The following is a 25780-nucleotide window of genomic DNA, read 5'->3' as shown; positions in this document are numbered from 1 at the left end:
CGGCGAGTGGGGCCCACTCTTCATCGCGGTGCGCGGGCCTGTCACTGTCGCAGCCTCTCTTGTTGCGGAGCACAGGCTCCAGACGCGCAGGCTCAGTAGTTGTGGCTCACGGGCCTAGTTGCTCCGCGGCATGTGGGATCTTCCCAGACCAGGGCTCGAACCCGTGTCCCCTGCATTGGCAGGCAGATTCTTAACCACTGTGCCACCAGGGAAGCCCCTAAATACACATTTTTTAAATTCCTCAGTTTTAATCTGTAATGGTAAACATTGGTAGCTATAATCCATGTAAAAGTTCTGGTCCTCAGTAAGTTTTAAGATGAAGGGGTCCTGAGGCCAAAAAGTGTGAGAATCTCTGCCCTAGATAATTCTGCTCATAAAGAGAATTGTTAGAGGTAATAAAGTCCTTTTCACGTACAGAACTCTTTATGAAGCAGTAATGGCTGATATTTTTTGTGTGCAATGTAATGGCATAATACAGGGCAGGTTTCTGAATCTCCCAGAACTTCAGGGCCCCGTCTTCATCTCCTCTTCTGTGGGACAAGTGGAGGAAGTAAGAGCAGCTTTGGTGGTGTGGGCCCTGGTGACTGCCTCAAACAATCTCCACTGACTTGAGCGGTCGGCAGTGTACATAGCCTCTCCCCGAGCCGGGAGGCAGGTGGCAGGGTGCGGGCTCAGCACACAGGCTTTACGTAAAGTCAGCCCTGAGTTTGCCTCTGGGCTTTCTCTCACTGGCTGCTACCTAACTGCTTGACCTGTCAGGTTCCTCAGGTATGAAATTGGAATAATGATACCTACTTCTTGAGGTGGTTGTGAAGTTACAGGGAATACATAGAAATTTTAAAATCCAGAGCCTGGCACTTAGTTATCGCTTAGTTAATGATAGCGGCTGTTATTATTGTGATAATTATTCTCTTTTTGACTCTGGTGACTTTTGATGCTAAATGTTTTGGTCACCCCAGCAAGGCTGGCTTCATGTGTTTTTTATGGTCTATAGCTTTCTTCCCCTTTTTAGCAAGTGTCAGCAGATGTAACATCACCTGAGAGTGGCAGTAAGTGTAGATGCATTAAATTGCTTTAGCTCTGGGGATGGTGGTGTTCGCTCTGTCCTGTCATACGGGGCACAGGGTAACCGCTGGGATTTAGTCTGTCTCAGTCTAAGGATGCTTTGGGCTGGGATTCATTGCTGGGGCTCCTATATTTGACTGTTACTTTTTACACTCTTTTGGTGACATACTTTGCCAAGGTACTATTATGTAGGATAAAATCCTCATAAGTATCTTGCAGCTTCAGTAAACTGTAGTGTGATCCTTTCTGCTAATGCCAAGTGAAGGTGCATGAAACCCTCTGTTCTAAAATTGGAGTTGAAAGCAACTTACTGTACTCAGTAAAGACAACCGGCTATTTTAGATCTCCAGCTTCTAGTCTTTCAGGAATTCTTTATAATTCATGTAGGAGAGCAGTATGGAGCAGCATTTTTTGTCATAGTTATTTTTATATGGATCCCTGTGTTTGGAAACGTGAATGTTTGTTTCTTTCCCATAGGTTGCAACAGGTTTGAAGTGACATTAGAGAAATCCAATAAGAACTTCTCCAAAAAGATTCAGCAGGTAGGCCGTGATGGTGGTCGCTACAAGAATATTTGACTTCTTTGAGACCCCGTCAAAGCTAGGACTTTGGTAAAATTATTGATTCATCTTTGAATCCTCTGCCCTTTGTCCTCCCATTTATGCAGGGATCTCTGTCCATCCATCAAGTACCTGAGATCCTCTTTCACGAGCAGAAATTGTGATTGCACCTAAGTCAGATCCTTGTCACTGATATCGGCTTTTCAGTCCCTTTTTAGTATTGCAGTTAAAATGAACATTTGTTAAACCTTGTCAGAAATGTTTGAGTCTAATGATTTACTATTTTCCAGATCCATGTGGTTTCCCAGTTTAAGATTCTGGTCAGCTTGTTAGGTAAGAAAAGGGGTTGCATTTGTATTTCATGCCTCAAGAAACAAAAGCTATGACCTGATTAACCCTTTCACGGTTAATTTGATAGTTGTTACTTAACAATGAAACGGACACATTCCTAACCAGATGCAGCAGGGTACACAGGTAATAAAGGCACCAGCATCCCCCATATCTTGCGCTCTGTTCTCCAAGAAGTGTCACTTCATTCATTCATTCATTCAATATTTATTGAGTCCTACTCTAGGCATTGGGGATACCAAGTTGAATGAGACATGGTTTCTGTCTTTGAAACTTAGGTTCTGGTTTTGAAGACCAAAATGACAGAAAGTACTCATGTTACAGTGTGATAAGTTACAATGAAAATTTATAAAAAGTATCGTGGGGTCTTAGTAATGGGAGGGACAGCATTGTCTACTGGATGACTAGGGTTTCAACAGGAAGAGAGGGGTAGGCAGAGTGTTATAGGCAGAGGGAACAGCTTAAGCAAAGGCCCTGAAATCTGGCCAGACTTAAGGTATATGGTGGAGACTAGCAAGAGACAGGTGAGAGATCAGGGCCAGACTATTCCAGGCCTTATTTGAAAAGCCATAGTTTCATGGAAGGCGGCCAGTGAGGCCTTTTCATGGCAAGCAGAAGAACTAGAAACTTGCCTCATGCTCTGTCCTGTTCAGCCCAGGGCCCAAATGATAGAATCATTTTAAACTTAGTTTCTAGTCAAGAGAGAAACATTTAAAGTAACTAAAACTAGCTAGGAGGCCCAAATGAAATTATTGCGCTGGCTTTGCTAGAAAAGAAACCCTTGCCATGGGTTTGTACAAAATCCACAGGGGGTTTCCTTTCTCTTACTGGAGCCTCCTAATGTGAGTAGCTTTGAAAGGAATTTCTTGTACAAATATTGCATCACAAGTTTCCAGACTTGAGAAAGACAGAGTGTAAGAGTGTTCTTTGGAAGTGAAAGAGCTCTTTAATTCAAGCCAGCCCAAATTTAAAGGAACAAAATATACAAGTTTAGAAGACTAAGTGACCTCCTAAATGTTTTCGTACTGGTCATGGACCAGAATAAGTCATTGTTAGTGAAGCTGAAGGTACATCTTCGACCAACATTTGCCATTTGGTTCTTCTGGTTGTTACACAGTTATTTTGTGTGTGTGTGTGTCTTGAAGGTGGCTATACTAGAGAACTGTGATAATTTATACGGGTATTTTACCTCCTTCCAAACAGAAAATAATATTTATGTCCATGACCTGTTGACATTTCAACAAATCACTACAGTTTCCAAGGCAAAGGGAGCATCACTATTCACATGTGACCTCCAGGTAAGTGTGGGCGAGATGAAATTTGACTTTGTGCTTTACTAAATGCAGCCTTTCCTACATCATTCCTACCATTAGATGGGAAGAATAACATTGATATCCAAACTCAGCAGAGACTCCAAAGAGAATATTTGATTTTGGATTGTATTAGAGAAGTTTCCCCCTTAAAATGCTGAAACATTTGCATTCCCTGTGTGTGCGCTAATTAGAGCGCCAGACAGCTGTATTTCAGGAGGCAGCTAACCAAGGACGAAAATGCTTGCCATGGACAAAGCATTAGTGGGAAATCAAGACTGTAACAGTACATGAACATAGCTCTAGGGCATTAAAGTGACTCTTGCTCTGAACATATCATTGTGGTCTTTGTCTTCAGGGAGTTTTCGTTATTCAGAAAAGACAGTTCTCCTGATTTTTGCCAATTCGTCATCCTTACCTTCTTCAAAATCTGTGTCACCCCTCTACTCAGCTTTGATCACTTCTTAGCACTTACGGTCTATATTGACGCTGCATCGTTTGTTGTATGCTTAGGCATTTCTGTCCCCCACTCCTTTAAAGGATTGAAAGTGGGCCTGCTGTCACTGACACAGGCTGATCCCTGCCCCTGCAGGTATTGACAGCCATGAGCAAGAAGCATTTAGAAAAAAAAGGAGGGAGCAGTTATGTAGGTTTTCCTCTCTAAATTATAAACGCCCATGACATTTGCTGGGACCAAGGCCTCTGACTGGCAGCCCTTGGGGAGGAAGCACTTCTCAGCCTGTTGTCTCTGAGTGCATCTTAGAGAGAATGGTGTGCTTTGGTTCAGCTTATCTGGCAGCGTGACTTTGTATGACAAGGGATGTTCAGATTAGTAGCCTTTTCAGGGTAGAAAAATCTCTAATATAGTTGTCAGTTCTGGAGTCATCGTGTGCACATCCTCACTTGCTCTGGGTGTCTCTTCCCAGCACACAGAGACCGGGGAGGAGGTGTTGCGGATGTGTGTGGCTGTGAAAAAGAAGCTGCAGCTCTATTTCTGGAAAGACAGGGAATTTCATGAATTGCAGGTAAAGTCCACTGTTTCCTGGTCCATGGGTTGGGTGGGAGCTGCTGCTAAGTTGACGCACAGCTTGAAAGACTTGCTTTTCAGTTCCTGTGAAGCTCAGGAGCCCGGTCTTGATGTTCTCCCCGGATGAATGCTCTGCTAGGAGTACCTATGAGTTACCTGTGCCCACTTGTCAAAGTCTCCTGGCCTTCAGAGGCAGGAGTAAGACAATTCTACATCTCTACAGATTCATTTATCTCAAAGGGGGTTCTCAGCTTTTCCGAATGCACCTTGTCCAGTTCATGCGTGACTTGTATTTTTATTATGGGTGGTTTCCTGGCCTTGTGCTAAGAGAATTGTATTCAGATGAGGGTGAGAGTAATTTTGCAGAATGGGGGTGGAATAACAGGAAGGTCATGGTTTTTTTCCTTTAACATCTTTCCAGTTGAACTCTTGCTGTCTTTCTCCAGGGGGACTTTAGTGTACCAGATGTGCCCAAGTCCATGGCATGGTGTGAAAATGCTATCTGTGTGGGTTTCAAGAGAGACTACTACCTAATAAGGGTAAGATTTACTATTTTGCAAGTATCATCAGTTTACCTTGGGGAAGGTGATTATGAGTCTACCTGGGAGAGATGATTATGTGCTTCTGAACTGTAGGTCAAGAGACTGCCTTAAGTAGAGTTTTTGGCATAACAGGGTTTGTGTTTGTATGTTTGGTTATCTTTCATGCTCTAAACATCTTTCACATATAAGATGTCTGTGTATCTTAAGCCAGGCAGAGTCAACTCTCAGTTCTCTACATAATGAATTATCCATATCCTGTATCTAGTTATTGGGCTAGATAATTAGGGCTGCATGCCTTTGTCCAGTAGCATTATCGTGGACTGCTATCTTGAGGCTTCAGTGCTGAGGAATTATATACTAATTTTAGTATTAACTTAAGTATTTTTAAGACTTTGAGTTTCCTGCCCCCCAAAATCTTTTAGTATATTTGTTGTAAAAATTATTTTCACTGTTTTTTTTTAAATTTCAAAAACCATATGTGTTTATTATAGAAAATAAGAAAATACAGATAAGGAAAAGAAAAGAAGTGCAAGTCATCCGTAATTCTCCCACTCAGAAATAATCACTGTTAACATTTTGGTAATGGGCATCTGCCCTATTTACAAAAATCTCATGTTGTACACATTGTTTTATAACCTGCTTTTTCTCTTAAGTGGTAAATATCCACGACATTGGTTTTTTTCCCCTCCAGTTTGCAGACTGTATGTAAAAAAGGTTGGTTTACCATTCATTTTATAGAATAATAGAAATTCCTTAGCTTCATACCCCTCTCATAATCCAGACTTGACAATCCTGGAGGTCTTTCTCCCCACCTCCCACTTCCCTACCCCCTGCTGTGTTAGCTCTTCATTGTTTATCTAGTTAATATATTTGTTCCCTGTTTATATTCTTGGACGAGCCTAGTTTTATCAGCATCAGAATTGCAAGCTCCTAGGCGAGTTACTGCTGTGTGACTGCATAGCCACTAGGCAGACAGGTGCCTGAGAGGAATCTGTGAGGGGCGGGGGACGGAGCCAAAAGTTGGAAGAGGGCTCTCATTCCTCTGACTACCTTAGGTGTTGCCGTCAGCTTCTTGAGGGTGGAGTGTTTTGAGGGTGAGGAATCTTGCTTTAGGACCAGGTTATTCAAAACGTATTCATTTATTTACAGACAGTAAAATTTATTCTTTTGGATGTGCAGTTCTGAGTTTTGACAGATGCCTAGAGTTGTATAACCACCACCACAATCAGGAGTCAGAACAGGGGGCGTCCCTGGTGGTCCAGTGGTTAGGATTCTGTGCCTCCACTGCAGCGGGCACAGGTTCGATCCCTGGTCAGGGAACTAAGATGCTGCGTGCCGTGGGGCCAAGTAAAAAGAAAAAAAAAGAGATTCAGAACAGTTCCATCATCCCAAGAAATTTCCCTCATGCTGCCCCTTTGAAGTCAGCCCTCCTTCCACACCCCAACCTCTAGTAACCACTGATCTGTTCTTCATCTCTTATAGTTTTGCCTTTTCCAGAATGTCATATAAATGGGATCATACAGTATGTAGCCTTTTGAGCCTGGCTTCTTTCACTTAGCATAAATGCATTTGACATCCAACTGTGTTGTGTGTGTGTCAATATATTCTTTTTTATGGCTGAATAGTATTCCATTGTATGCATGTACTACAGTTTGTTTATCCATTCATCAGTTGAAGGACAAAGTTGTTTACAATTTTTATACATTATAAACAAAGCTGCTATAAGCTTTTGCACACAGGTTTTTGTGTAAACACAGGTTTTCATTTCTCCTGAGGAAAGGCCTAGGAATGGGATTGTTGGGTCCCATGGTAAGTGTATATTTAACTTTATAAGAAGCCAACAAACAAAATGGCTGTACCATTTTGTGTTCTCACCAGCATCATATGAGAGTTCCAGTTGCTTTGCATCCTCGCCAGCAATTGACATTGTCAGTTGCCAGGCTAGATGCTTGTCTCCATGTTAGAGAAAAAGAGAACTGGTTCGACGTTGTGATGACAAAATTTGTCATAACAGACTCTATAATATTTCTTTATGCCAAATAAGGAATATTATTGGCTTCTGTAGGTTTGGGGTTTTAACTTGATTTTTCCAGGCCATCTGTGTTCATGCCTCTGGCTGGAGAATGATGGGTGACTCACTTTGTGTCTTCCTATAGGTAGATGGAAAGGGGTCCAACAAAGAGCTATTTCCAACAGGAAAACAGCTGGAGCCCTTAGTTGCACCTCTGGCAGATGGAAAGGTGGCTGTGGGTCAGGATGATCTCACCGTGGTGCTCAATGAGGAGGGGATCTGCACACAGAAGTGTGCCCTGAACTGGACAGACATCCCAGTGGCCATGGGTGAGACCACCATAGCTTCTTTTTCCCACTTTGGGCCACCCTCTAAGAATGGAGCCCCATTCATAGCTTTAGCAGACAGTGGTTTCCAGTGTCATTCACTCTCAGTTCCCCTTCTTGTAAGTAGAAAAGTGTTTTAGGGTTATTAAAAATGGGATATTCTGGGGACTTCCCTGGTGGTCCAGTGGTTAAGACTCTGCACTTCCACTGCAGGGGGCACAGGTTTGATCCCTGGTCAGGGAACTAAGGTCCCACATGCTGCGTGGTGTGCCCCCCCGCCCCCCCCCCCAAAAATAAACCCAAAAGGGATATTCTGGCTTTTGTAGGAAGTTGGGTTTTGCCCCAGAGGGGGAAGAATGTAAACAGAATTGTACATATTAGGAAGTGATTGTCTACTACTACTATTTTTACCTCTTAGTTCCTTTTCTTTTACCTTCTTTTTAATGTTTTGTGTCCTCTGCCAAAAAGACTACGTTTGGAAATTAGTGGAAATTCTTTACTTCGTCCTATAATCCGTATAACTCAGCATCAAAAGGTTTTTGATGTGGTGGTTCTTGCTGCTCTTGTTTTTGTAGCTTAGAGGCACAGAGTGTGTTCAGGTGTGTCTGTCCTACACATCAGGTGTTTCTGCTCCTACACCTGCCTCAGGCTTCCAGCTCTCTGCGTTGGTATTGCCTGGAAGCATATGACCACGCTGGCAGCAATTCATTTTTAGTCAGAAGAGTAAGCATTTTAGTTACTGCTGTGGAGAGGCATACAGACATGCTGACTTTAAGGGCTCTAGCTCGGGAGACAAGGATTACATCTTGCATAAAGAGACGAAACAAGGCCCTGCTTAAGGCATTAAATCAGATGAGTTGAGATTTGGTAGTTGAGAAAGGGGAAGTTCATTGTTCAGTTAATCAGTAAGAAGTTCCATTAAGATTGCAGTAGACCAGGCAAGGAGTTCAGGATCTAGCTTAAAGAAAAATTGCTTTCATTTTAGGCAGAAAGAATAGTTTGAAAAATGAGCAGCAATGCAGAAGACATGCTGATTTGTGAGAGGGCATTCCAGAGACTGACCTGGCTGAAACAGGTGGTGTGGATTAAGGAGGAATGAGGATGGGGCCAGTTGTTAGAGGCCCACTCGAAGGTCTGAGAGGCCATTAGATTCCTAAATGGTAGAATTGATAAAAGCATCATGTTCTCGGGTGGTTATTCAGATGGTGATTAGAGATGAATAGACCAGAAGGAAGATAAATGAAAAGGACAGTATTTTATAGGGCTCAAGAGTATATTCACAAGTTTGCTGTGGGTTGTGGGGGGTGGTTAAGAGCTTCACGAGAAGCTTCGTGATGTTCTAGGGACCCTTGTTTTCCTTCAGAAGAAGAGCCTTGGTAGACTAGGTGAAGCTGTGTGTAATATGCTGGAAGTAGGTTTCTGGTTCCCCAGCCTGGGGACCTTGTTTTAAGACCTTTGTTAGTTCCCAGCCCCTTTGGCAGTGTTTCGCAAAAACATTTTTGTGCCTTAACACATGGAGGGAGGGGACATTCTTCCTGGGTCGGGGGGGAGAACACCATCTGACAGGAAGAAGACTAAACTTCTTATAGACTTCGATTATATTTCTGCTGTCCCCTTCACTACTGCACCCAGGCTGCAGTCATTTTGAAAGGACTCCCTATCCCTGTGCCTTCATCTGTGCTGTTGCCTCTTCCTTTCTTGTCTGCCCAGCAGCGTGCTGCTCATATGACAAGGCCCCCGTTCAGTGGCACTTCCTCTCAGAAGTCTTCTCTGACCCACAGGCAGAACTAGTCACTTCCCCCTGGGTGCTCCCACTTCCCTTGCAGGTTTCTCCGTCATGCTAGCCGCACTGTCCCACTGGATGCAGTGAGTTGTCTGTCTCCTCTGCTCGTGCAGGAGCTCTGTGGGCTCTGGGCTCATGTCTTGGTCCACTTCGAGAGTGCCCGCAACATCATAGCCTCTTAGTAAATGCTTGCTGATTGATGAATTTCTGTCATTGTCCGCCATTCATTACATGCCTGCTGGACACCAGCCAGTCTGCCAAGTTTGAAGACACAGAGAGATCCAGACCATCTCTGTTGTCAAAGACTTGGGGAGACTGAACAAATGATAAGACATGACAACCAAAAGGGTTTCTAGTATAGGTTACTTCTTTTATTGAATTAGACCTTATTAAAGTGGGCCAGATTTTAAAAGGACAGACAAACTTTACATAGTTATACATATTAACATGAAAGAAAATTGTAATCGCTTTTTAAAAATGAGGTCAGCATAAAAAAAGAATCCAGTACAACAAAAAACATGCTATTAACTTTTATTTTTTGGTAAGATGAAAAATATCAACATAATAACAACAATAGCATTCAAACTGATGAAGGTATTACTAAGGCCTTAGTTTTTCCTCATTTCTCAGTTCCCTTCTGGCTTTGAAATTTTATTGTACTATTCATTTAGAGTATAAATTGTGAATATAATATGAAAAACTTTTTATCTGAAAATAAGTAATGAGGAAAATAAATTTATAGCAAGTTAGTCACACTAAGAAACTATTCTTATAAATATATTCTTTGAGGTTACATTTTTATATGATAATTATGCCATCTAGTGGTTCATTTTTTACTAATTTAAAAAAAATTCTGTTTTTAATTGTGGTTAAAAAAAACACATAGCATAAAATCTTTCACCTTAACCATTTTTTCTTTTTTTTTTTACATCTTTATTGGAGTATAATTGCTTTACAATGTTGTGTTATTTTCTGCTATATAACAAAGTGAATCAGCTATATGTATACATATATCCCCATATCCCCTCCATCTTGCATCTCCCTCCCACCCTCCCTATCCCACACCTCTAGGTGGTCACAAACCACAGAACTGATCTCCCTGTGCTATGCAGCTACTTCCCACTAGCTATCTATTTTACATTTGGTAGTGTATATATGTCAGTGCAACTCTCTCACTTCGTCCCATCTTACCCTTCCCCCTCCCCATGTCCTCAAGTCCATTCTCTATGTCTGCGTCTTTATTCTTATCCTTCCCCTAGGTTCATCAGAACCATTTTTTTTTAAGATCCCATATATATGTGTTAGCATACGGTATTTGTTTTTCTCTTCCTGACTTACTTCACTCTGTATGACAGACTCTATGTCCATCCACCTCACTACAAATAACTCAATTTCATTTCCTTTCATGGCTGAGTAATATTCCATTGTATATATGTGCCACATCTTCTTTATCCATTCATCTGTCAATGGACAGTTACGTTGCTTCCATATCCTGGCTATTGCAAATAGTGCTGCAGTGAACTTTGTAGTACATGTCTCTTTTTGAATTATGGTTTTCTCAGGGTATATGCCCAGTAGTGGGATATACCCTGAGTATATCTCTGAGTAGTGTCATATGGTAATTCTATTTTTAGTTTTTTAAGGAACCTCCATCCTGTTCTCCATAGTGGCTGTATTAATTTACATTCCCACCAACAGTGCAAGAGGGTTCCCTTTTCTCCACACCCTCTCCAGCATTTATTGTTTGTAGACTTTTTGATGATGGCCATTCTGACCAGTGTGAGGTGATACCTCTTTGTGGTTTTGATTTGCATTTCTCTAATGATTAGTGATGTTGAGCATCCTTTCATGTGTTTGTTGGCAATCTGTATATCTTCTTTGGAGAAATGTCTATTTATGTCTTCTGCCCATTTTTGGATTGGGTTGTTTGTTATTTTGATACTGAGCTACATGAGCTGCTTGTATATTTTGGAGATTAATGTTTTGTCAGTTGCTTTGTTTGCAAATATTTTCTCCCATTCTGAGGGTTGTCTTTTTGTCTTGTTTATGGTTTCCTTTGCTGTGCAAGAGGTTTTGAGTTTCATTAGGTCCCATTTGTTTATTTTTGTTTTAATTTCCATTTCTCTAGGAGGTGGGTCAAAAGGATCTTGGTGTGATTTATGTCAAAGACTGTTCTTCCTATGTTTTCTTCCAAGAGTTTTAGAGTGTCTGGCCTTACATTTATGTCTTTAATCCATTTTGAGCTTATTTTTGTGTATGGTGTTAGAGAGTGTTCTAATTTCACTCTTTTACATGTAGCTGTCCAGTTTTCCCAGCACCACTTATTGAAGAGGCTGTCTTTTCTCCATTGTATATTCTTGCCTCCTTTATCAAAGATAAGGTGACCATATGTGCATGGGTTTATCTCTGGGCTTTCTATCCTGTTCCATCAATCTATATTTCTGTTTTTGTGCCAGTACCATATTGTCTTGATTACTGTAGCTTTGTAATATAGTCTGAAGTCAGGGAGCCTGATTCCTCCAGCTCCGTTTTTCTTTCTCAAGATTGCTTTGGCTATTTGGGGTCTTTTGTGTTTCCATACAAATTGTGAAATTTTTTGTTCTAGTTCTGTGAAAAATGCCATTGGTAATTTGATAGGGATTGCATTGAATCTGTAGATTGCTTTGGGTAGTATAATCATTTTCGCAATGTTGATTCTTCCAATCCAAGGACATGGTATATCTCTCCATCTGTTTGTATCATCTTTAATTTCTTTCATCAGTGTCATATAGTTTTCTGCATACAGGTCTTTTATCTCCTTAGGTAGGTTTATTCCTAGGTATTTTATTCTTTTTGTTGCAGTGGTAAATGGGAGTGTTTCCTTAATTTCTCTTTCAGATTTTTCTTCATTAGTGTATAGGAATGCAAGAGGTTTCTGTGCATTAATTTTATATCCTGCTACTTTACCAAATTCATTGATTAGCTCTAGTAGTTTTCTGGTAGCATCTTTAGGATTCTCTATGTATAGTATCATGTCATCTGCAAACAGTGACAGCTTTATTTCTTCTTTTCCAATTTGGATTCCTTTTATTTCTTTTTCTTCTCTGATTGCTGTGGCTAAAACTTCCAAAACTGTGTTGAATAATGGTGAGAGTGGGCAGCCTTGTTTTGTTCCTAATCTTAAAGGAAATGGTTTCAGTTTTTCACCATTGAGAAATGGGTGTGGGTTTGTCATCTGTGGCCTTTATTATGTTGAGGTAAGTTCCCTCTACGCCTACTTTCTGGAGAGTTTTTTCATAAATGGGTGTTGAATTTTGTTGAAAGCTTTTTCTGCATCTGCTGAGATTATAATATGGTTTTTTATCCTTCAATTTGACCTTAACCGTTTTTAAGTGCACAGTTCAGTAGTGTTATGTATATTCACATTGTCGTGCAGCACATTTCAGAACTTTTTCATCTTGTGAAACTAAAACTCTTTATCTATTAAACAAGAACCCATTTTCCCCTCCCTCAGCCCTTGGCACCATTCTACTTTCTGTTTTTATGAATTTGACACACTAGTTACCTCATGTAAGAAAATGGCTACACCGAGAATGCCATCCAGCTGCCTTCTCTGTGAACCATTGAGCAGTAGGTGGAGTTCTGCATCTTTTCGCTGTGAAAATCTCAAGCAGAAACAACATTGGACAGAAATGTGGATCTCTTTCTCTAGCATAATTTTAGGGGAAAAAAAAAAAAGTTGCCCTCCTCTTGCCTTTCCTAAGAGAATGAAAGAAGTTATGTAACCTTGTTCTTCTCCCACTGACTCGTTGTTAGGGGAGCTGCAGCTGGCCTTGGTCTGGCCTGGCTTTGTGACGGATGAGAAAGGAGCCAGTGACGCTTTCACCCAGTTCTCTCAGGGAAACAGTAGGAGTGGAGTCAGGTCCCTCTGAGCAAAGCTGGATGCATCCTTTTTGTGCAGGAGATTTAGCATCACTGAGACAAACATTTTTTTTTTTCTTTGTATATCACAGTGTAGGATCCTGGCTTGGTATTTGACTAGTGGACCATTTGGAGATCCAAGTGCAGCTTAGAACTGAGAAGCTGAAACAGTCCATAACCCTAAAGGCTTAGAGCAGAAGCACAACTCAAGATGTTCTCTCTTGTGCAGAGCACCAGCCTCCCTACATCATTGCAGTGTTGCCTCGATATGTGGAGATCCGGACATTTGAGCCAAGGCTTCTGGTCCAGAGCATTGAATTGCAAAGGCCCCGTTTCATTACCTCAGGAGGGTAAGGAATTTCTTTCTTGACTGTAGCTGCCGTATTATTGCAAAGCTTTAAAGTCATCTGTGTCATCATAAAGCCAGCGCTCTTTTGCTAATCCTCTTACTCCTGTCTCCAGATCAAACATTATCTATGTGGCCAGCAACCATTTTGTTTGGAGACTCATTCCAGTCCCCATGGCAACCCAAATCCAACAGCTTCTCCAGGACAAGCAGTTTGAATTGGCTCTGCAGCTTGCAGTAAGTCTTGTTTCTGAGATTTGAGTGTGAGAAATGGGCCTTCCTCATTGTTCTCCAGAGTAGCGGATTTTAGTTTAGATGTTCATATTTAGTTTGGACTGGAGGAATAAACTCAGAGCTGAAAGTCAGGGGGCTTGGATTCAGGATCTGACCCTGCCATAAGATATCTATGTGACTCTAAATGATTTCACTATCTCAGTTTGCTTACCTGTCAAATGTAGAATGAATGCCAATTATACTAATAGTATTTCATAGAATTAATAGGACAGTAAAATAATTTAATAGATATGGTATGGCCTTGAAAAATTAAAGACAATGCTAACATTAAAATAACAGTCATAACTGTCAAGATTACAGTGTGGTTGAATGCAACAACTACAGGGCCTCTCAAAATCCCTTTCCCCAGTCGTCTCCTGGGCTTGGGTAAGCAGGCCTTCTTTAGGTATTCTGAACCCGCCTCAGGTTGCTGCATTCAGCAGGGCTGCAGTCACAAGACTCACTCTCCTTGAATGGATGGGATTTTACTCATGGGGTGTTACTCACAGCAAAGTAGTGGCCATACTGTTCTTTCAGTGATGTTCTCATTGCCAAAACGCTTCTTGGAGACTGACTTTCAAGTCTTGTCTTATTCTTTTAAACATCCCCAGTGGTGATTATTGTCATCTCTAAAGGGTGGATTTGATTTTTTTTTAAAATTTATTTATTTATTTATTTATTTTGGGGTGTGTTGGGTCTTTGTTTCTTTTTTTTTTTTTTTTAATTTATTTATTTATTTTATTTATGGCTGTGTTGGGTCTTCATTTCTGTGCGAGGGCTTTCTCTAGTTGTGGCAAGTGGCGGCTGCTCTTCATTGCGGTGCGCGGGCCTCTCACTGTCGCGGCCTCTCTTGTTGCGGAGCACAGGCTCCAGACGCGCAGGCTCAGTAGTTGTGGCTCATGGGCCCATTTGCTCTGCGGCATGTGGGATCTTCCCAGACCAGGGCTCGAACCCGTGTCCCCTGCATTGGCAGGCAGATTCTCAACCACTGTGCCACCAGGGAAGCCTGTGGATTTGATTTTATGAAACAACTAAAAGTCTTTCTAAGCCTCTCTTAGTCATTAAACTGGACAGTGCTAATTTGGTAAAAGAGAAGAGATTTTTTTGAAGATAATAGTAGGAAAACTTAGTTTTCAGAGTATCTTATAAATTACTTCTGAAAGGAAAACAGTGGGCACAAATTTTGGAATACATATGTTTATAATTCTATATGGTAGATAATTTTGAAGAGCAACATTTATTTTGGGTGTATAAATTCTAGATATAAAACAAAAATCCAGTCTTAGTAGTTAGACACATTTAATATACCATAGATTGTTTTTGTCTTGGGCCATTTAATTTTAGCATCTTACTATTTTTTTCCCCACTCATCTATTGCTCTAAATTATTTTATTTTCATTTTTAAAATAATGATACCCATGAACCCACCATCCTACCCCCCAAAAATAACTTATGTAACCTGTATGTCCCTCCCCATCCCATCCCTCTACCTACCCTCCAGACACAGCCATTATCCTAACTTTGTGTTTATCGTGCCCTTAAAATTTTTTTGTTTAATCTTTCATATATATTTGTGTGCTTGAATATGTATTTAGTTTTTGAACTTTATAAAAAGGGTATTATGTAGCATATAGCTTTTTTTAGTATCTATTTTTCTTAAAAGGAAGGTCTTAGGTCTTTCCAGTGATCTTCCTGCTGCAGGTTGTCTGTTTAATTTTCAGTAGAGAAGATGGAAGTGGGTTTCCATTTTCCCTTCTCTTTACTAGGCTTGTACTTACTAGGTGTTCTGCTCTATGATGAAAGAAGGTTGCTTGATATCATCTTAGCTCTTGAGGAACCTGTCTTTTATTTAAATTAATCAGAGAACATACATGAAACTTTCAGAGGCAGTTATGTACTAAACTTTGCTTTGGGCTGGAAAAGGCATCCTAAAGTTGGACCTTTTAAGCATAGGTAGGAGCAGGAGCAGGAAACAGGGAGAGTTACAGAGCCCGAGGAAGTTAAAGAAGTGAAAACAAGTGTGGAAACAAGTATTTCCAGAATGCTTGGAGCCCATCCTGACTGGCATGTAGGGTGTGGCTTGAATGTCTGGGAATAACCCAGCTAAGGAGGCTGTGCCTGGCTTTGAGAGCCAAACACCAAGCAGGAGAGCTCAGCCCAAGTGTGGCGACATGCTGATGATGGCCTGGACTAGGGTGAACGCAATAGAAGAGGAAAAGAAAAGAAGGGAAAACATGGAGAGACCTGTTTTTCTTTTTTTAAATTAGGGTATAGTTGACATGGAGAGACATTTCGAAGGTAGAAATTAAATGTGGCAAAGATTGGTTTAAAAGGATATAAGGTGGGAAAAGGTTAAAGGAAGAAGCAGAGGTAATAAGTAGCTCTATTTATTTGGCTTTTACTCTGAACAGGACCTTTCCCAACTGTGCCAGCTATGTTAAACGTCTTTCATTCCTTGAGCAGGCCATGTTCTCTCTGTCATTTTAGGGCCCTGCGCACACGTGCTGTCCTCTTGGCCTGGAATCCCCTCTCTGTCGCCTGCCAGCCTCGCCTGGCCAACTCCAGCTCATCCTTTGTGTCTCAGTTTACATTCCTCCTGGGAGCCTTCCTGGACCCACCGCTCACACTAGACTGAATACCCTACCCACGGGCTTCTATCATCACTCACCCTGTTTTGTTTTGATCTTTTGTTTTTAAACTAAACGCTAGACTTTATTCAGATTTCACCAAGTTTTTCCAGTAACGTCCCTTTTTCTGTTCCAGGTTCAAATCCAGAAATCACATTGTATTTAGCTGTCATGCATTCTTAGTGTCCTCTGATCTGTGGCAGTTTCTTAGTCTTTCCTTGTTTTTCATGACCCTGACAGTTTTCAGGAGTACTGGTCAGGTATTTTGTAGAAACCCTGTGGTATTTTAATTGCATAGTGACTTATGATTAGAATGTAAGGACAGTCTGTGAGGGCATAGCATGTTTCAGGGTATTGTCTGATACCTGGTGTATACTGAATAAATATTTGTTGAGTGAGTGAGCTCCTACCTATTATATTCTCTTATCAGGAAATGAAAGATGATTCCGACAGTGAAAAACAGCAACAGATCCATCACATCAAGAACTTGTATGCCTTCAACCTCTTCTGCCAGAAGCGTTTTGATGAGTCCATGCAGGTCTTTGCTAAACTTGGCACAGGTAACAAGTGGGTATGGCCTAGTGATAAGGAACTAAATCGAGGGAGGGGGAACTGGAAAGGATGGGGAGAAATGACGCCAGACTTCTGAGAATGGGGAAAGTTTACGCTCATCTAAATTGACCCTCGTACCTAACAGGATCCTGTGGGTGGCCATGTGGCTACATATTTACAGTCCTGATCTTATGACTCTGGTCTCACCTACATGTACAGACTTCCAGTTTTCCGGGATGCTTTGCCTTTGCCATTAGAGGAAGGTAACAGAAAGTCATTCAAGTCAACACATGTGTGTTTGATCATCTAGTGGTTATTGACTGCTGTTCTAGACAGAAGTCACTGGCCTGAACTTAGTAGGATTCAACAGTAGGTCATTTTTTTTTAAATTTATTAATTTAATTTTTTTATTTTTGGCTGCGTTGGGACTTCGTTGATGCAGGTGGGCTTTCCTCTAGCTGCGGCGATCGGGGGCTACTCTTCGTTGCGGTGCATGGGCCTCTCACTGCAGTGACTTCTCTTGTTCAGAGCTCGGGCTCTAGGCGCGTGGGCTCAGTAGTTGTGGCGCACGGGCTTAGTTGCTCCGCAGCATGTGGGATCCTCCCAGACCAGGGCTCGAACCCGTGTCCCCTGCCTTGGCAGGCGGATCCTTAACCACTGCACTACCAGGGAAGTCCCGGTAATAGCCATTCTAACAGGTGTGAGGTGATATGTCATTATGGTTTTGATTTGCGTTTCCCTGATGATGAGTGATGTTGAGCATCTTTTCATGTGCCTGTTGGCCATCTGTATGATTTCTTTGGAAAAGTGTCTATTTAGGTCTTCTGCACATTTTTTTAATTGGATTGTGTTGATTTGATAATGAGTTGTATGAATTCTTTGTATATTTTGAATATTAACCCCTTATCAGACATAGCATTTGAAAATCTCTTCCCCCATTCGGTAGGTTGCCTTTATGTTTTGTTGATGGTTTCCTTCACTGTACAATAGGTTTTTAGTTTGATGTAATCCCATTTGTTTACTTTGCTTTTGTTGCCCTTGCCTGAGGAGACAGTTCCAAATACTGCTAAGACCAATTCAAAGAGCATGGTACCTATGTTTTCTTCTGCGAGTTTTATGATTTTAGGTCTTACATTTTAAGTCCTTAATCCATTTTGAGTTTATTTTTATATTGTATTTATTGTTTATTTTGTATTTTGGTGTAAGAAAGTGGTCTAGTTTCATTCTTTTACATGTAGCTGACCAATTTTCCCAACATAATTTATTGAAGAGGCGTCTTTTCCCCATTGTATAGTATTGCCTCCTTTGTCATAGATTAATTGACCATATAAGTGTGGGCTTATTTCTGGGCTCTCTACGCTGTTCCATTGATCTGTGTGTCTGTTTTTGTGCCAGTACCATACTGTTTTGATTACTATAGTTTTATAGTTTGAAATCAGTGAGTGTGATACCTCCAGCTTCGTTCTTCATTCTCAAGATTGCTATGGGTATTTTGATAGGTATTTCGGTGAAACTATAGATTGATTTGGGTAGTGTGGACATTTTAACAAATATTAATTCTTCCAATTCATGAGCATGATATTTTTTTCCATTTACCGTTGAACAACATGGGTTTGACCTGGGTGGGTCCACATATACATGGATTTTTTTTTCAATAAATATGTACTACAGTACGACACAGTCTATAGTTGGTTGAATCCACAGAGGCAGAACTGTGGGTATGGAGGGCCAACTGTAGGATTATATGTGGATTTTCCACTGTGCAGGGGCAGGAGTTGGCATCCCTAACCCTCCCACTGTTCAAGGATCAGCTGTATTTATGTCATCTTCAATTTCTTGCATAATGTCTTATAGTTTTCAGAGTATCAGTCTTTCACCTCCTTGGTTAAGTTTACTCCTAGGTATTTTATTCTTTTCGATACAATTGAAAGTAGGATTTTTAAAAACAATTCTCTTTCTGATAGTTTGTTATTTGTGTATAGAAATGTGACAGATTTCTGTATGTTTGGTATCCTGCAACTTTATCAAATTCATTTATTAGTTTTAATAGTTTTTTGGTAGAGTCTTTAGAGCTCTCTATATATAGTATCATGTCACCTGCAAATAGTGACAGTTTTACTTTTTCCCTTCCAATTTGGATGCCTTTTATTTCTATTTCTTGTTTTATTGCTTGTGGCTAGGACTTCCAATATTATGTTGAATAAAAATGGCAAGCATGAGCATCCCTGTCTTCTTCCTGATCTTGAAGAAGCTTTTCACCATTGAGTATGCTGTTAGCTGTGGGCTTGTCATGTGTGGCCTTTATTATGTTGAGGTATGTCCCCTCTGTACCCACTTTGTTACGAGATTTGTGGGTTTTTTTTTTTATCATAAATGGATGTTGAATTTTTTCAAATGCTTTTTCTGCATCTATTGAAATGATGATGAAATTTTTATTCTTTGTTTTGTTAATGTGTTGTATCACGCTGATCAATTTGTGGATATTGAACCATCCTTGGATCCTTGGAATAACCCCATTTGACCATGGTTTATGATCCTTTTAATGTATTGTTGAATTTGCTTTGCTAATCTTTTGCTAAGGATTTTTACATTTATGTTCGTCAGCAATATTGGCCTGTAATTTTCTTTTTTTGTAGTGTCTTTGTCTGGTTTTGGTATCAGGGTAATGTGGACTTCATATAATGGGTTTGGAAGTGTTCCTTCCTCTTCAGTTTTTTGGACTAGTTTGAGAAGGATAGGTATTCTTTAACTAGGAAATGTCTAACTCTTCTTTAAATGTTTAGTAATATTCCCCCAAGATGCTGTTTGGTCCTGGAATTTTTGGATTACTGATTCAATTTCATTACTAGTAATGAGTCTCTTCAGATTTTCCATATCTTCCTGATTCAGTCTTGGACAATTGTATGTTTCTAGGAATTTACTCATTTCTTCTAGGTTTCCCAATTCGTTGGTGTGTAATTGTTCATAGTAGTCTCTTATGCTTGATTTTATTTCTGGTATTGGTTGTAACTTCTCCTCTTTTATTTCTGATTTTATTTATTTGGGCCCTCTCTCTTTTTGTCTTGATGAGTCTGGCTAAAGGTTTATCAGTTTTGTTTATCTTTTCAAAGAGTCAGCTTTTACTCTCATTGAATTAGGCAAGACAGTTCCTCTCCTGGTCTTGAAGGTGTGGCCTTGTGTCGGAGCGTCCCTTGCGTAGACTGCATATGCTGGGTGGCTTTGGCAGGCTGGCTGGGGCTGGACTGGGCACTGACTGGGGTTTTCCCTGGGTGCACTGACCTGGCCCTCCCCCCATATTTTGGATTGTTTTCTGAGGATACGCTCCTAAAAGTGGGATTAGTTGGTCCAGGTGCTTTTTTCCTTGTTGAGGTAGCAATATTTTTGCCTTAGCAGTATAAGAGTTATTCAGTTTCACAATATTGTAAGCACTGGGTTATAGCATATAAAAATAATTTTTTAACTAATTAAATGGATATAAAGATGTCACCTCTTTGACATTTTTAATGTATACCACTTTGATAATGTAGCAGAACATTTTCCCCCTTATTTATATTCTTCTCTTGTCAGTTATTTATGTTTTTTGCCCATTAATCAAATGAAATCCCATGTTTTTTTAAACCAATCTGTGTGAATTAGTTTTATGTAATCAACCTATTAGCCTCTGCCATATATGCTGCAAACATATTCCCTAGCCTGTTGCCTGGTGTTTTTGTTTTACTACTATTCCTTTTTTGACATATATATGCTTTTTATTAGTAAGTCTATTGATCTTTTTCAGCTTCAATGTCGTATCAGTTTTTCCTTGGGAAATTCTTTTCTCCCCTACTTTTAGCAAGTTAATGAATTTTCCATTCTAATTCTGTATATGTCTTAGAATATAGTCATGCCATTTTTGTAATGTTTTAGTGCTCAAACTATATGTGTATAGCTCAAGTTTTTATGAACTTAAGAGTCATTCCTTTCTCTTTTTTTAATTTTTATTTTATTTTATTTATTTATATATTTTTTTCTTTTTGGCTTCATTGGGTCTTTGTTGCTGCACACGGGCTTTCTCTAGTTGCGGCGAGCAGGGGCTACTCTTCGTTGTGGTGCGTGGGCTTCTCATTGCGGTGGCTTCTCTTGTTGTGGAGCATGGGCGCTAGGCGAGCGGGCTTCAGTAGTTGTGGCACATGGGCTCAGTAGCTGTGGCCTGCGGGCTCTAGAGTGCAGGCTCAGTAGTTCTGATGCCCGGGCTTAGTTGCTCCTCGGCATGTGGGATCTTCCCAGACCAGGGCTCGAACCCATGTCCCCTGCATTGGCAGGTGGATTCTTAACCACTGCGCCACCAGGGAAGCCCCAAGAGTCATTGCTTTGAAAAAGTCAGTCTGGAACTTATATTGCTGTAGTACTAGTCTTGTTTTAGTTTATCCTTAAATTGCTGTGTTCCTTTCTGGGGAATCATGTTTACCTTCCATGTAGATCCTACACATGTGATGGGCCTGTACCCAGACCTGCTACCCACAGACTACAGGAAGCAGCTACAGTATCCTAACCCGCTGCCTGTGCTTTCTGGGGCTGAGTTGGAGAAGGCTCACTTAGCTCTGATTGACTACCTGACACAGGTAGGTATATACAGAAGTATATGGAAGAGTTTACCTGGAAGTTCCAGTACCTGCTTCTCTATGGCAGGGAACTGGTGGCCTTTTATAATGCCACAGGTATTCCATAAATGAACACTATCGAAGTCTGGGGGGGCACATTTTTTTCTGCTTCATCTCCCTGCTTAACAATAGTATTGAGCTCTTTTTTGCCAAATCCTGATACCAGGAAACACATTCAATTCATGGTTAATTCACACTAAGCTATTATAGGAACTAAAAAGAAAAGTTTGGTTGATAGAAAAGAATACATTTTTTAAAACAAACTTTTTGGGAACATATATACTTTTGGAAAAAACACCTGCTCTATGCAGCAAACTTGGAAAACACAGAAAAGTATAAAACAAAAATAAAAATCACCTATAGCTCTACCACCCAGAGAAAATTAACTAACATTTTAGTGTTGTCCTTCCAGACTTTTATTTGTACTTGTGAATAATTTTTGTTTATTTATATATTGGTTTACTTATTACAAATGGATATCAAGCTATATATTGTTTTATAGCTTACTTTTAAAACATTTAGCCACATATTAGGAAAGTCCTTCCCTGTCATTAAATATTCTTCTATAACATGTTTTTTTAAGGGGAGTATTTAGACTTAAATTATTTTCAATTTACTGTTATGGGCAGATAAGTGAAATTTTCATGTCAGCACTAAAACTAATGTCTCCATTGAAGCCTCTGAACCCTACATTTCTGTGCAGAAGGTTATTATTTATTTCCTGTGCACCCACTCAGAGTCAGAGAACTTAATAAATTTTTTCCCAGAAGTGTTCTGCTGACCTTTGTAAGGGGTCCTCTGGATGGGCATGAGAAGTATTGCTAGGAAAATTGTAAGCCAGCTTGCTATCACCTGCTTCTGGGTCAGTGGGTGTCCCACAGGTCCGGTCAGGCATCCATTGCCTTGGCACTTCCTTGACATTGGGCTCCAGGGGTGGCTGGCGGCCCGCAAGGAGCACACAACCTTGCCTCTGTCTGCATACTGCACACCCCATGAACCAAGTGAAAAAAAGGTTCCCGGGGCAGAAAGTCTCCCAAGCGTGTGGCATCACAGAAGACCCTCTATTTTCAACATCTTAGCTTTAGGGGACTCCAAGCATACCTTTTTCCCTGGCCTTCTCCACTGAGCTTGGAATGTATGGAGGTAACTGACATGAGCATTGTGCCAGAGAGTTGGTAGAACAAATAAGACCATGGGCGTGCCAGACGCAAAATAGTACAAACTGGATGATTCCGTTTATAGGAAGTTCGAGAACAGGGGACAAGTAGTCTCTAGTGATAGAAATCAGATCAGTGGGTGAGATTCTTTGGGAAGAGCACAAGGGAACTTTCAGGGGTAACAGAAATGTTTCGTTCCTTGATTGGGGTGGTGGTTACATGCATGTATGTATCTGTCAAAACGCATCTGATAGTATACTTTTTAAGGGGTACATTTTATTGTATATAACTTATACCTCAATAAAGTTGATTTAAAAAAGGAAAGGAACGCGGGCTTTGGAATCAGACCCTAATTTGAAATCTGCCTCTGCCACTTAGGAGGTATCTAATATCTGTGCCTTAGGTTCTTCACTGATAACATGGGGCTAATATTACCTGCATCTGTTGTAGGTTTACAATAGGATAATATGTAAAGTGCTTGGCATAGTGCCTGGTCTGTAGTAAATACTCAGTAGATAATTGTCACTGTGTCTGGTGATTTGGTGGTCATCTATTTTGATCCCTGATAAAAATTGAATGCTAATGTGGGATCAGGGTGGGTAGGTGTGAGCTGATTTAGACATATTTGGAATTGCCTAGTAGCTCGGGTGATAAAGAAAGATTTAGTGCTGGCCTTGACCCTGCATTTTTGGCCTTGGCAGAAACGAAGCCAATTGGTCAAGAAGCTGAATGACTCTGATCACCAGTCCAGCACCTCCCCGCTCATGGAAGGCACTCCTACCATCAAATCCAAGAAGAAGCTCCTGCAAATCATTGACACCACCCTGCTCAAGTGCTACCTCCATGTGAGTTCTCCAGCACTCGGGTCCCCACAGTCCCCTACTCTGGGGTCCCTGCCCCTGGTAAGAGTGAAGCCTTTGATGACAGGAACCAGCTACTCTTGGCCTGACGTCTGTGAGCTTCTTGGAATTGAGGGGATACGGCGAGATGTTGACCCAGAATCTTACAGTGGGCTGGTCTTCTCTGCTAAGATGGGGGTTAGTGCTACGAGGTGAACAGGGACAGTATTCCCCCAAAGAAAATTTCCCCTTTCTTTACCCTCCCTCTCCCCAAAAACCCTTGAAACATGTTGTGTGAAAGAGCATAAATGCTTTACAAGGTACTACCTGTAGTCCTGGCAAAGGGTTGTTTGCTGTCTCTTGCTTGTCACACCCCTGGCGTTTCAGCCTGAAGCAGGCCAGGGCTCCCCAGGAAGCAGCTTCTGCTGAAATCCTGCCTCCTCTGCAGACGAACGTGGCCCTGGTGGCCCCCTTGCTGCGCCTGGAGAACAACCACTGCCACATCGAAGAGAGCGAGCACGTGCTGAAGAAGGCTCACAAGTACAGCGAACTGATCATCCTGTATGAGAAGAAGGGGCTCCATGAGAAAGGTGACTGGAGGAGGGGTTTCTTTGGTTGGGAGGGTCTCTTGTATTTTGACTGAGGTGTCGTTACCGAATCAGGTCCGGCTGCTCCCTGCTGGAAAATCAATACACGAGAGAGAGACAAATGTTGGTAAGAAAGGAGAGTTGCTTTTAATGAGAGTGCTGGCAGTCTGGGGAGATGGTGGACTCAGTGTGCCCCAAAAGCCCCCTCTGAAGATTCTGCTCGACCACGAAAGCTTTTAAAGGGAAAAAGGGAAGTAATCTCAGTTAATCATTGAGATAGGGGCCATCCCCCACTGTGTGCAGGCCTGTTGCCTTCTTGTGATTTTTCTTTAGATGCTATCTTGTTCACACAGTTTGTTCACAAGATTACTGAAGGGGAAGCTAGGGAGGAGATCTGGCCCTCTTTTAATCACTTTTTCTTCATTTCTACTTCTTTGATCTATGGAAAGAACCAACGAGTTAGGCAAAGTATTGTGTGATCACAAGATTTGAAAGGTGTGCTAGGGCTACAGACGAGCAGAGCATGTAGGTGCCTGGTTTAAGGTTGGTGACAAGACAAAGGGGCCTCCTGCAAAAACCTCTTTCCTGCCAAAAACTGCCTACAGTGTGATGACTCTCCAAGGAGATACGCCTTCTGGAAAGGGCTCATGACCTTATTCTTGGGCTTCGTGGCCAGCTCTGCAGGTGCTGGTGGACCAGTCCAAGAAAGCGAATTCCCCTCTGAAAGGCCATGAGAGGACAGTGCAGTACCTGCAACACCTGGGTAAGTCCAGCTTGTGGAAGGGGCGCGGGGAGAGGATGGTGAAGTGGACCTGACCTCTCTCCCTTTCTGATTCCAACTGGTCATTCCCCTCCCTCCCTCGTGTTCACCCAACTGGGTTCCTCTGGCTAGGGTGAAAGTCCCCCCGGTGATGGAACCATGACAGCTCCTTGGTGTGTAGCCAGCTCGGTAGGCCCAAGCAGCCCTGAGTGACTGGTGCTTGGACAGAGCTATCTTCTCTGGAAGATAAATCCTGGGCAACCTGGGCACCTGCCTTCCTGGTCCTATGGGCAGGGTGGGTGGGCTTCATCTGCTGACTTTTCCCTCTAGGCACAGAAAACCTGCATTTGATTTTTTCCTACTCAATGTGGGTGCTGAGAGACTTTCCAGAGGATGGGCTGAAGGTAGGTCACAGAGCCCCTTGGATTTATCTGGCACCACGGTTGGTCCTGATTCTACTTCAGAGGGCAGTGGATGGAGGGGGAGGAAGGATTTATGCAGTTCTCTGGTGTTTCAAAGACTGGGAAACATGGAACAGCAATGGAGTGGAGTGGAAAGAGCCTGGTGCAGATGCCAGGAGACCTGCGACCTAGTCTGTCCCATAGTAACTGGCCACAGACGCCCTTCCCATACAGTGTCTGTCCACTTGACCCTACGCTTGTGCGCATGTGCGTTTGGAAGAATTGCCATCAGATGGTTCTGCTGCTAGAACTCGGGTTTTGTTCCAACAGATATTTACTGAGGACCTCCCAGAGGTGGAGTCTCTGCCACGAGACCGAGTGCTTGGCTTCTTAGTGGAGAATTTTAAGGGTCTGGCAATTCCATATCTGGTAAGGTATTTTTTGATCTGAACTAAAAAGCTTCAAACCCAGGATCGGGGACTGCGTGAGTCAGTGATTAGCCAGTTCAGATTAGGGTTTGTGTCCCTTGGGGATTGGAAGGAATTGTAAGGAATGTAATATCCTCTGAAGACAGAGATCCCAGTAGACTAAGCTGGAGATGTCACTTTTGGATGCTACCTTCTAAAGATTTAAAGATGCTACCTTCTAAAGATGACGTACAGAGGGATAAAAGAGAAGGATGTTGGAGAAAAACATTTCAGAGCCACATTTGTACAGCCAGACTCA

The 25780-nt window shown here is 41.6% G+C and overlaps 1 protein-coding gene across 1 annotated transcript in view; it reads left to right on the top strand.

Moving 5' to 3' along the window:
- Positions 1 to 25780, top strand: part of VPS39 (VPS39 subunit of HOPS complex) — a 45798-nt gene that overhangs the window by 12709 nt on the left and 7309 nt on the right. The window contains exons 3-17 of the mRNA XM_082388747.1: positions 1543 to 1607; positions 1916 to 1958; positions 3177 to 3271; positions 4210 to 4308; positions 4757 to 4849; positions 7009 to 7192; positions 13102 to 13222; positions 13335 to 13455; positions 16549 to 16678; positions 21129 to 21271; positions 23169 to 23312; positions 23755 to 23896; positions 24570 to 24656; positions 24984 to 25057; positions 25385 to 25483. Coding sequence (XP_082244873.1) covers positions 1543 to 1607; positions 1916 to 1958; positions 3177 to 3271; positions 4210 to 4308; positions 4757 to 4849; positions 7009 to 7192; positions 13102 to 13222; positions 13335 to 13455; positions 16549 to 16678; positions 21129 to 21271; positions 23169 to 23312; positions 23755 to 23896; positions 24570 to 24656; positions 24984 to 25057; positions 25385 to 25483 — 1640 coding nt within the window. The remainder of the gene's footprint in view (positions 1 to 1542; positions 1608 to 1915; positions 1959 to 3176; positions 3272 to 4209; positions 4309 to 4756; positions 4850 to 7008; positions 7193 to 13101; positions 13223 to 13334; positions 13456 to 16548; positions 16679 to 21128; positions 21272 to 23168; positions 23313 to 23754; positions 23897 to 24569; positions 24657 to 24983; positions 25058 to 25384; positions 25484 to 25780) is intronic.

Source organism: Balaenoptera borealis, assembly GCF_965194805.1.
Source record: "Balaenoptera borealis genome assembly, chromosome: 3".
Taxonomy (NCBI): Eukaryota; Metazoa; Chordata; class Mammalia; order Artiodactyla; family Balaenopteridae; genus Balaenoptera; species Balaenoptera borealis.
Note: the sequence above shows the minus strand (reverse complement) of the source record. Positions and strands in the feature narration are given on the sequence as shown.